Here is a 12926-nt window from a genome sequence, read left to right as displayed (position 1 = left end):
GGAGTAGAATACTAATATGACTAAATCGTATATGCCGCGTAAAATAAAAATCTGCAGGATGTCAATTTATATCACAGATTTTCAGACCCGTTGGTTAAAATCGATTGTGGATCTGCAGCAAAACCTGTGCCAAAATCAGCATGTAATGGAAGCAGATTTTGCAGCAGATTTTCCCACTGCGATAGCACGGATGCGTCCTAAACTTCCTTTTCGAATACCCTTATAATTTGTTTGACTCCCTGGGACACCGGAAAGATACAAGGACCTTTGGACCAACTTATATCTCTTTTTTTTTTTCATCTGTCCCATAATTCTAGTAGTACAAGTGCCAGCTGGGAGTTGTAGTATTTTAGCCACAGCTGAGAAAATCCTAATTTATTTTTTCTCTCTCTCTTCCATTTGCAGGAGGCTCGGGGAGACTACAGTAGGTAATTAATCACCGTCCTTTGTCTCTTGTAGGGTCATGTTGGTTTCTGAATGGTAGGCATAGCTGCCAAAGTCTACATCCCCCAGAGGGCACTTGAAGTTATGTCTGGAGACTGGGAGGGGGGAGGCTGGTGAGGAAAGTGTGCTGACAATCCAAAAATAGGTTTGGATAACATCTCCTAGGTTTCAGCCCAAAATACACCAGCTCCGCCAGACACTGAAGCACTAGAGCCGTCTGTCATCCCGGGGCTTAATTAACTCCCTCCCTTTTCATTATGTTCTTTACTTAGGTCTTGTGGTTGTGAGCGGCTGAACTTTTTTTTTACTTTTTTTTAGTGCGTAGAGGGTACACATTTTTGAGAGTCAAAAGCTACGAAACACTAGAAATCTAAAAAAAAAAAGTAATTTGCTCCCCTAAAGACACGTTAGAGAAAAGTCAGCTTGTGTATACAGCTCCAATACAGACTTATGTGTCTCCATGCTAACAGACTACAAATAAGCCCTGCATGTAGTCTGATCTGCTCACATTTGTTTCTTTCTTCCATCTGCAACCTCAATTCTTGAAAGTAGTGTCATGTTAAAGTTGAATTAACATGACGATTTCCAGTGGGAACAGTCAATTATCTGATGTGAATGGGAGATTCCTGACTCAAACTGGGAGAGAAGGATTGGGCATATTAAATTTTGATGCCCTGTCCTATAAACCTCAAGGAGATAAACCACCGCCGAAAGTGTCTGGCAGCGATTTTCTCTTCTTTCCCCATTGAAGTCTTGAACACTTGGTCAGGCTGGAGTTTCATCGGACTTTTGGTCAATTTTGGGTGGGACGGTGGTTATTGATCACTCCTTGGTCAAAGACAGTTGAATGTTTAGTTACTGGTAGGTCCATGTCGTCTTTGTCTCAACTTTTAGTATCTTTTGGCCTTGGACAGTAGACTTGCTGGTCTACTTTGAGGTCTGTGTTGGGTTGAAGGGTGGTCTACACTATGAGGGTCTACTTTAGTGGTCTACACTATGAGGGTGCCCAATTCCCCAGTCTCTCTAATTTTTTTCATTCTTCTCAGTGTAGTTCACCTTATACTAATCCAGTAGCCATCATTTTATTTATTTTTTCTTCATAAATCAAGAGTACAGGTAAAAATAAGAAACTTTGTATTATATCTTATCAGAGAAATCCGCTTCTTTCTCCTCCTGGTATGATCATTCTCAAATTTCTCAAGTCATAGGTAAAATCTGTCTTGGGTAAAATATGCAACTGTCATTTCTGCAGAATGTCTGTGACAGTTGGTGCTCAGAAAATTCTATGGAGGAGGGAGGAGCTAGCTAGCTAGCGGCTCATAACATTCTATGGAGGAGGGAGGAGCTAGCTAGATGCTCATAAAATTCTATGGAGAAGGGAGGAGCTAGGTAGCTGCTCATAAAATTCTGTGGAGGAGGGAGGAGCTAGCTAGTTGCTTATAAAATTCTATGGAGGAGGGAGGATCTGGCTAGTTGCTTATAAAATTCTATGGAGGAGGGAGGAGCTAGCTAGCTGCTCATAATATTCTATGGAGGAGGGAGGAGCTAGGTAGCTGCTCATAAAATTCTATGGAGGAGGGAGGAGCTAGCTAGCTGCTCATAAAATTCTGTGGAACAGGGAAGAGCTGGCTAGCTGCTCATGAAATTCTATGGAGGAGGGAAGAGCTAGTTAGCTTCTCATGAAATTCTATAGAGGAGGGAGGAGCTAGGTAGCTGCTCATAAAATTCTATGGAGGAGGGAGGAGCTAGCTAGCTGCTCAAAATTCTATGGAGGAGGGAAGAGCTAGCTAGCTGCTCATAAAATTCTGTGGAGGAGGGAAGAGCTGGCTAGCTGCTCATGAAATTCTATGGAGTAGGGAAGTGCTAGCTAGCTGCTCATGAAATTCTATACAGCAGGGAGGAGCTAGCTGCTCATAACATTCTATAGAGGAGGGAGGAGCTAGCTAGCTGCTCATAAAATTTTATGGAGGAGGGAGGAGCTAGCTAGCTGCTCATAAAATTCTATGGAGGAGGGAAGAGCTAGCTAGCTGCTCATGAAATTTTATCGAGGAGGGAAGAGCTACCTAGCTGCTCATGAAATTCTATGGAGGAGGGAAGAGCTGGCTAGCTGCTCATAAATTTCTGTGGAGGAGGGAGGAGCTAGCTAGCTGCTAATAAAAATCTATGGAGGAGGGAGGAACTAGCTAGCTGCTCATAAAAATCTATGGAGGAGGGAGGAACTAGCTAGCTGCTCATGAAATTTTATGGAGGAGGGAAGAGCTACCTAGCTGCTCATGAAATTCTATGGAGGAGGGAGGAGCTAGCTAGCTGCTCATAAAATTCTGTGGAGGAGGGAGGAGCTAGCTAGCTGCTCATAAAAATCTATGGAGGAGGGAGGAACTAGCTAGCTGCTCATAAAATTCTATGGGGGAGGGAGGATCTAGCAACATGCTCATAAAATGTTATGCTCCTCCCTCCTCCATAGAATTTTATGAGCACCAACTGTCATCTCCTATCTCAGTAGTGGGGAAAATCTGAAAAATGTAATGATAAATTTCATACCAGAATTGAGAATTTTGAGAATAAATGATCAGTCCAGGAAGAGAATGAAGCAGATTTCTCTGATAAGATATATTACAAAGTTGCTTATTTTTATGTGAACTATTGATTTATGGGTAAAAAAAAAAATAAAACCCACGGTTACTCTTTAACTTTTGCTGAAGTGTCCATCGTTTTCTGCAGAAAAATATATTTTTTTTCCTTCTAAATAATTTACAATGGCTGCTTTTACGTAGATGTGAACTCTAAGATGGATAGGAACAATGCAGAGGAAGATCATGTAGACGGACAGTGAGTGACGCCGGACATGATCAGAATTGTCACTTCCTCTCCGCTGCAAAGGCCGATCTTAAAGCATAAGAAGAGGAATATTTTTTTTTTTTATTAATTTACATATTTCCAAAAATTCTATACTGATTATATTCTCATTAATACATTTATAGCAGTTATTGCGTGTGTTCTTTCAAACCCATACCTCCAAATCTTCTACATAAAGAAAAAATTATATTTTCACTACCTTTAGCCACCACTAGAGGGAGCTTAGACTCCTTCTGCATACAGCTTATACATTGAAAGCAATGACAAAACTGTATGCAGTAAGCTTCTCAGCTCCCCCTAGTGGTGAATATTTGAACAGCGATTATCAATATTTTGTTTTAATATTTTTCTATATTAATGAAATACTTTAGATCAAAGGAAACAACAGGGTTAAAAGGGAAGCGAGTTAGTGATTGAATGTGTATATAGTTCAGATTATGTTGCCCATACACATCATATAAAGTTGGCCTTTTATTTTTATCTTTTGTGTTGACTTCCTTATGGTGTCCGCCTTGTCTGCTCCCTTCATTGCAGAATAATGGCTGGCACGAGGCGCAGGAATTACAGGTTCAAGCTGCACTTTTTTTTTTTTAGCTGTGTTTACCCTTTAATTCACTTTCTACCTGACAAACATAGAAGGAGCGATATATAGCCTTGGAGAAATCTTCTATTCTATAAGTGCATGGAGCAATTAGTAACAACTCGCTGAGCAAATACGGATCATAAAGGTCACACATGGGCCTGTTAATGATTGATCCGTCTTTCTCTGTTTTCATTGCCAAAGTGCGAGGTGATAAAAGAAAGTAAAGTCCTCCCCGTGCAATGTCACAAGCCCGGGTTTAATAGTAACCAGTGACCATTTGAACTTGAGACTGCCCAACCTAATCCCTGACTTGTGTGCACCCAACCACATTGTTCACGGCTTTCCCAGTGTATATTTCATGCTTTATAACTTTTGCATTCACTTTTATATTGTTTAAAATGCATCTGAAATGAAAAATAAATTTAGATTGCCAATCGCCATAATTAAAAAATACACTATCGTTTTATGTATGCAGCACCAATGGTGGTCTATGTATCGCGACGGTTGCAGAAAAATCATCAACTCCATTGCCTCTACATTTTCTCCTTATGATGTCCTTAAATCTGTGACTTTTAACCAGTTGTTGCAAAACTACAACTCTCAGCATGCCAGGACAGCGAATGGCTTGATGGGCATGGTGAGAGTTGTAATTTTACATCAACTACAGAGCCAGTTTGGAGATTTTTGCAGTAGCAGTCAGGTGAGCAGTACTTGAGCTGACTGCTATCTCTCACGATCATGCATGTGTCTTTAATTAACTGCTGCCAAACACCTCTGGCGCTCGCCTATTTCCCCTAATTTTGAGGTGTTGTAATTCAAAATGTTCAATCCTTCTGTCCCCCGATATAATCTCTAGGGGGAGAGTCAGGAGGTTCCTACCCGCACCAGGCGATCGGCGGGTACATCTGACTTTAATATACCACAAATTGGACAAGAAAAAAATCAGGCAGATGGAAGGCGGCAACATGTTACAGCAGATCAGACCATACACATTGTCTATGCAACCATAGAAACACATAAATCTGCATTGGAGCTGTATACACAATACGACAGGCTACTTTTTAATCCAGACTACGCACAAAGTTGCTTTGATTTATTTTTACTATTAATGCATGTGAAATGCAAAAGTGTTGGTTAAAGAAGTTTACACTGCTTTTGAAACTTTAGAAGTCATGATGGAATGCTTTAAAAAAGACCTGTCTTTTGTCGTGAATATGTAATTTGATGTAAATGCCGCTGTTCTCCTGAATCCGGCGATGTTTTTCTTTTTTTCCTGCGCTTCTCCGTTCCTGAGATATGACCCCTTCTTCCCTGTATAGAAATCTAGCCTTTTAGCCAAGTGGGTGTGACTCTCTATGAGACGCCCACGAAGAAAGTGTGAGGACCACTCCCACTTGCCTTAAAAGACTAGATTTACGTACTAGGAAGATAGGATCATAACTCCGGAACAGAGAGGCGTAGAAATAAAAGAAAAACATCGCCGGATTCAGGAGAACAGCGGCATTTACACCGGGTAAAAATATTAGATATGTATGGCAAGTATGTATACATGACTCAGGTGCATGCTGATAGTTGTAGTTTCCCTCCAGCTGGAGAGCCACATGCTGGCGATCACTGACCCGTAGTATCTCTCCTGTCATGACTGTTCTGATTGTTCCCAGGCACCTCCTAATTACCAAAAATAATTATGATTGGAGTCTGTTTGGACGTGCCAGCCCGATTATATAGGGTTGGGTGACTACTGCAAAATCTAGGCCAGTTATCAAGGCAGATTTATGCCGGTGCAGTTGTTTGAGGAAATCCATAAAATTGGTATAAGACTGTGTTCACATCACGTTTTATCCACTCGTCAGCGGCTCAGTCGGGATTTATGTCCGAAAAACGGGATTCAAACTTGTGCGCCATTGACTTTATTATTGCAGCCAGAGTCGCTGTGTGCTCTGTCGGAGTTAATTTTCAGCGGTGTCCGCCTACTTGACACAGGCACCAAAAGACGGTCGACCACGTTATGGCGCCGGCCTGAAATAGTACATAACGTAGTGACCCAACTACAGCACTGAACTCAATGGCTGAATCCTGTTTTTTGTTTAATTTGTAACAGATCCGTTTTTACTAGAAGTGTCTCTGAAGTCCTCCAGCACAAAAAAAAAACGGATCCGTTAACATTTTCCATAGACTTCAATGTTTAAAAAAATGGATCCAGTTGCTATCCACTTTTTTTCCCAGAGAAAAAGTTGTGCAAATAAAGTTTTTTTTGATCCGGCTAAAATATGGAATGAATCCTGTACTAGATCATTCTTTTTTTCCCGTTTTTGGCATTCCAAAACGTATCCAAAAATGGTAACAACTACACGAAATGTGAACAGAGCAGGACCCTGATCTAGACAGCATCCCTTCATAATAGTAAGGAGGATCCTCAAATTAATGGTTCTCCAAGGTGAAAAATTAAATTAAACTATGCTCCCATTTTTTCCTCCTCCAGTTATTAAAGGGAAGCTGTCATCAGAAAATGACCTATTGGTTAAATCACATTTTTGTGTTACACATATATATATATAATTATTTTTATTTTTTTTACATTTATTTATTTTTTGGCAATGTTTTATTTTTTCAAGTTTCAAGCCATGATCTTTATTAAAAAAAAAAAAAGAATAAAGAGTAATTTTCACACTGGCCACTTAGGCTTTTGTTTAGATGCATACTTCCTGTCCTTTCAGGAAGAGATTTCAGCAGGTTCATTATCATCAAAGACAGGATTACAGTGACTGATTACACATCTATACACAGTTCATAACACAGGATCCACCAATCACAATAGGTGATGTCACAGCTCACCTCCTCCTCCTTTTGTACAATGACTGATAACACTTCTATATACAGTAGATAGCACAGGACCCACCATTCACAATAGGTGATGTCACAGCTCACCTCCTCCTCCTGTATAATGACTGATAACACCTCTATATACAGTAGATAACACAGGATCCACTATTCACAATAGGTGATGTCACAGCTCACCTCCTCCTCCTGTACAATGACTGATATCACTTCTATATACAGTAGATAACACAGGATCCACCATTCACAATAGGTGATGTCACAGCTCACCTCCTCCTCCTGTACAATGACTGATAACACTTCTATATACAGTAGATAACGCAGGATCCACCATTCACAATAGGTGATGTCACAGCTCACCTCCTCTTCCTCCTGTACAATGACTGATAATGCCTCTTCATAGTGAGCTTTGCACACGCTCATTAGTTGCTTCAGCACAAAAGATAGGGTCGGAGTCTGACCATTGTGGCCAATGTACATGTGTTGTTGAAACAATATAAATTTTCAGTCTAAAATGTCCCCAGTGGACAGTGTGAAAATTGCCAGATTTCTATTTTTTATTTTTAATACAAATTGTGATATGAAAAGAAAGAAAGACGTTACCGAAATTATTTAAAAAATACACTTCACCAAAACTTGATTTAAACAATATGTCTTTCTCTGATGACACATTTCTCTTTAAATGAACAGAGTGTATAGCTGAACTGTGTGTGTGCCAAATACTGCCCCTACAGTCAGGGAAGGGTACTACCTGATGTAGAATTCCCATAGTTGATATTTTTTGCATAGAAGATGCCAGGGCCCCTAGTTTGCCGTAAGCAGCTGATGGCTACCATAGTGAGCCCGCAGAGGGGACGGCATAAAAAAGGACATGATGGCTGGATGAAGCCGCAGATTAACAATAGATCCATTCAGAGACTAAGGGAAGCCGGAAGTGCACATCAAAACCGCTCCAAGGTGTGTGCTCTGTGCTTTGTACATGTAGTAACCTGGCCGCACAGAACACATCTAAAACCTGAGTGACAGTCAAGGTCAGCAGTCGTGGAGAGAGGTGTGAGAATGTGCTGGCTTGTTATTCCTCCCCTGGGAAAGGTGCGATATGGTAGTACTGTCTAACTACAAAAGTGGCGGATACCACAGATTCTGCATATGACCTGTGGGCTGGATTGTCAGGTCAGAGATCAGTGGTGTCGCCCCTTTAATAAACTTTCAAAGTTTTGATAAGTTCTATTTTTTTTTAAAGCCCGATCTGTCATTTACAGCTGATTGCACATAATTCCACTCCTCAACCTAACTCATTAGAAGTGATCACAAAGCCGCCCCTCTGCTGGACACCAGCGATCAGCTAGAATCTGTTTGGAATTTAGGCAGTACATGATCAATTTCCCTACAGCGCCACCAAAGGGGAATTGAAGTATTAAACTGCAGCAATTCAAATCAATGAGCAATCTGCGTGATGCATGACAGAATATCTTCGCCCCTGAAGGTCCCAGTCGGAAGATATTGTTGTGATGTTTCCTATCACGACTATACCTTTCTATAGTGGTGAAACATGGCATGGATAGCATAATCCATCTGTCCGATATTAAGTTGGAGGTGTTAGGCCTGCCTTTCATCTTGACGATGAAAATATATCTCCCATAAGAATTGGATCAATGCAAACCCCAATATTCATCACTGACCACTGGCTTCAGAGTGTCTGAGATAATTCCTTCAAACAGAGGAAGCCCTTGCCCTGGAAAGTGTACTTCTCCTACTCTGAGTATACGAATCCAAGACTTTTTGGCTGGCTCTCAACAGATCCCCTGTTGTAATTACCTGTTCACGTCAAGTGGTCCTACTTCAATGGAGGTAGAAGTGTCAGCTGTATCTCACTTCCCCAGTTATAATTAATTCTATATGTTCAATGTGAGGGTGATATGTCCCCTCTTCTGAGATATCTTTATGGATTTTACACTTTTTCCCTACGACAACAAGGCGTATAATCGGGAACAAACACTCATTATTGACCCATATAAATGGACCTTTAGCTACCAGATTGTCTCAAATTACTGAGGTTTTTGCTTGTGGTAGAATTTACATATTACTAAGTGCAGATAGAGGTCACAGAAGAATAGTAGGATTTAAAGGGAACCTGTCAGGTCAATTTTACTAATCAACCAAATCATATGACTGTATAGGTCCTAGTACAACAATAAAAACGATACCAGTCTTGTGGGAATCTGATGTGCGAGAGATGAGAAATCAAGCTTTAAATCCCCATGCAAATTAGCCAGGAAGTGCAAGAAAATCACTTCCTGGCTAATTTGGATGTGACTTCAAAGCTTGATTTCTCAGCATCGGCACATCGGATTACTACAAGACAGGTATCATTTTTATTGTTTTACTAGGACCTTTGCAGTCATTTCATTAGTTTGGTTTGTAAAATCGACCTGATGGGTTCCTTTAAGCTTATTTGCCTAATAGCTAAATCTCCTGACTGCTCCCCTCCTCCTTCTCATACACATGCTCAATTCTGCCGAGCATTTCCAAGTTCTCCATGAGAAGTGGAGTCTGCCAGATATTTCCTATTTCCCAAGTAAATAAAGAGTTGGTAATTGAAATCCATCTTTTCCCTGAATTATTCTGTGAGAGTCAGGAGTCTCCATACACATTAGATGGTTGGTTAGTCCCATCGAAATTGACAGTTTCGGCTGATATGAGTCTAACGTGAATGGAGCCCGGCGGAAGGTGCAGAAGACAGCTGGCCGCACAGGACAGGTGAGTATAATGCAATCTATTATTTTTCAACCCATTTCCTCCCCATCATTTATTATGCTATTGGGTGTCTGCAGACCTCCAAGCATAATAATGCAATTGCCGGCCGATTTGGGCTAATCTGCCCAAACAGAATTTCGGCACACCCTCTCATTTTTTATTCTTATACACTGTTTATATCCGGGTTTGCCTGTATTTTTATTCACAATGGCTCCAGATTTAAAGACCTATTGTAAAATTACAGACATATAGAAAAAAGGGTGACATCCTATAGATACAGAAACCTAAACACATGACATAACCTCGCCGTTTGTTTTCTTGTTTTGATCCCAGACGCATTTTGGGTATTCTGTCTCATACACAGATACGTGGCTTCGGTATCACCTGGACCACTGCCAAGTCTTGTAGATAGCACAACTATTTATACCGGGGTCTGCATCCAAGTCATTTATACCAACAAAACATTGGCACTGACTCAGCCCACAACTCGACATTAGTAAACCACATGAAGGCCCTAATGGGAGGCGTTGAGCTCATAAACTGTAATGTCAGCAGTCGAGGTAATCGCGATGATACTTGGCACTCAGTTACATCTGCACTTATTCTATAATAGACAATTTCTCATATGGGAGTTCTGCTATCAAAGTCAAAAGTGAACAAAATAGACCTAGGATTAGATTTTATAATTTATACTTGTTATAATTTCCTTTAAATGCCAAGTCAGCATCACACCTAGATTATAGATTGCATAGAAGGTGATGAAAAACTCCAAAACCTTTCCTTATGGCATCAGAATTTTATCTTTCCTTATGGCATCAGAATTATACCTTTCCTTATGGTATCAGAATTGTACCTTTCCTTATGGCATCAGAATTGTACATTTCCTTATGGCATCACAATTTTACCTTTCTTTATGGCATCAGAATCGTACCTTTCCTCATGGCATCAGAGTCATACCTTTCCTTATGGCATCAGAATCGTACATTTCCTTATGGCATCAGAATCATACTGTAATGCACACGCCCGGACTGACTGGCGTGTGCGTGATTAGTGATTCCACTGTGCCGTGAACCGGAGAGTGCCTGGAGGTGCGTAACTAAGTATCTGCCCGATCTGACCAAGGTCGCACGACGGCATACGACGCCAGTGCACCAGGGAGGAACCGAGCAGAGGAATCAGTTGCCACTCCAGGTCAGACCCCGGACACGGCTGTTGACCCACACCGGGGAATACAGGAACAGGCCGGCTAGAGCGCAGGCTGGGTAGGGTCCAGTACAGACTGGGAGACGGGTTCAGAGCCGCAGATGCGGTAATCAAGCAGAGCAACGTGAAACCGCAGGTGCGGTAGACAAGGCCGAGCAGAGCGAAACCGCAGACGCGATAGACAAGGCCGAGCAGAGCGAAACCGCAGACGCGGTAGACAAGGCTGAGCAGAGCGAAACCGCAGACGCGGTAGACAAGGCTGAGCAGAGCAAAACCGCAGACGCGGTAGACAAGGCTGAGCAGAGCGAAACCGAAGACGCGGTAGACAAGGCCGAACAGAGCGAAACCGCAGACGCGGTAGACAAGGCCGAGCAGAGCGAAACCGCAGACGCGGTAGACAAGGCCGAGCAGAGCAAAACCGCAGATGCGGTGGACAAGGCCGAGCAGAGCAAAACCGCAGACGCGGTGGACAGGGCTGAGCAGAGAAAAACCGCAGATGCGGTGGACAGGACTGAGCAGAGCAAAACCGCAAACGCGGTGGACAAGGCTGAGCAGAACAAAACCGCAGACGCGGTAGACAAGGCTGAGCAGAACAAAACCGCAGACGCGGTAGACAAGGCTGAGCAGAGCAAAACTGCAGACGCGGTAGACAAGGCTGAGCAGAGCAACACCGCAGACGCGGTAGACAAGGCTGAGCAGAGCAAAACCGCAGACGCGGTGGACAAGGCCGAGCAGAGCAAAACCGCAGAAGCGGTGGACAGGGCTGAGCAGAGCAAAACCGCAGACGCGGTAGACAAGGCTGAGCAGAGCAACACCGCAGACGCGGTGGACAAGGCCGAGCAGAGCAAAACCGCAGAAGCGGTGGACAGGGCTGAGCAGAGCAAAACCGCAGACGCGGTGGACAGGGCTGAGCAGAGCAAAACTGCAAGTGCGGTGGACAAGGCAGAGCGGGCAGGAACCGCCGAAGCGGTAAGTAAGACAGGACAGAGATAAATCGCCGAAGCGGTAAACAAAGACAAAGCAAAGGGGACAGGGCTCTGTTCACACGGAACAGACTGGAAAAGAAAAGCAGAACCAGATACACACAAGGTACTTGCAAAGAAGTAGCGAAAGGACTCCAACTCACAAACGGAAGTACAATGACAACGAGTAGAAGTTAGGTGCAGGTTCAGACTCTACAGAAAAAGGGAGCAAACGGACATAAAGACAAAACAGGTAAGAAGATAGGAGACAGTTCAGACAAGAACAGTTACTGCAACAAAATGCAAGAAGAGCCTAGGTAAAGCCAAGTGCTGGTTCAGACACTGCAGAAAAAGGAAGCAAACGGACATAAAGACAAAACATGTAAGAAGATAGGAGACAGTTCAGACAGGAACTGTACTGCAACAAATACAGGAGCGAGTCTGGGTATGCGGCCCCCAGAGGGCAGGATGAACAGGCTAGGAGCGTGTTCAGCGAGGCCTGGAAATACAGCCTCCAGGAAGGCAGACAGACAGCTGGCTAGAGTGCACAGACAGGACACAGTTCAGACATGGGAACTGATACCGTAAGGCAGGAAACATAGACAGGACCTGGCACATCAGTGACAAGAAGCCAACTGACAGAACAAGATGCTCAGGCATGGATTCCAAGGAGGAGCTGGTTTAAATACCAGGTGACAGACAGCAATAGGCTGAGGACGCATTAGGAGTGTGTCTGCAGCAGCTACAAGAAACAGGAAGTTCAGCGGGCGTCGCCCTAAGCAGCCAGAGCAGAGCAAAGCAGACAGTATGGAAGGAAGCCAGAGTGGCAGTCTGGACTGGAAATCAAGTGCGCGCTCTTGCACAGTGGGAGATGGACCACTATGCAAGGACGCCGCCAGGTATGTTACTCATACCTTTCATTAGGGCATCAGAATCATACATTTCCTTATGGCATCAGAATTTTACCTTTCCTTATGGCATCACAATTTTACCTTTCCTTATGGCATCAGAGTCATACCTTTCCTCATGGCATCAGAATCATACATTTCCTTATGGCATCAGAATCATGCCTTTCCTTGGGGCATCAGAATCATACATTTCCTTATGGCATCACAATTTTACCTTTCCTTATGGCATCAGAGTCATACCTTTCCTTGTAGCATCATAATCATACATTTCCTTATGGCATCACAATTTTACCTTTCTTATGGCATCACAATTTTACCTTTCCTTATGGCATCACAATTTTACCTTTCCTTATGGCATCAGAATTGTATCTTTAC

General features: G+C 42.8%; 1 protein-coding gene across 4 annotated transcripts in view; it reads left to right on the top strand.

The window, feature by feature from the left end:
• The window catches only part of FRMD4B (FERM domain containing 4B), a 257085-nt gene that overhangs the window by 183411 nt on the left and 60748 nt on the right, over positions 1-12926 (top strand). For all 4 annotated transcript variants that reach the window (XM_073644727.1, XM_073644729.1, XM_073644726.1 and 1 more), the window contains exon 7: positions 406-428. In XM_073644727.1, coding sequence (XP_073500828.1) covers positions 406-428 — 23 coding nt within the window. The remainder of the gene's footprint in view (positions 1-405; positions 429-12926) is intronic.

Source organism: Phyllobates terribilis, unplaced genomic scaffold (assembly GCF_046119375.1).
Source record: "Phyllobates terribilis strain yellow unplaced genomic scaffold, ASM4611937v1 Scaffold_8__6_contigs__length_399053987, whole genome shotgun sequence".
NCBI lineage: Eukaryota > Metazoa > Chordata > Amphibia > Anura > Dendrobatidae > Phyllobates > Phyllobates terribilis.
The sequence above is the reverse complement of the archived record's forward strand: the minus strand, read 5'-3'. Positions and strand labels throughout refer to the sequence as shown.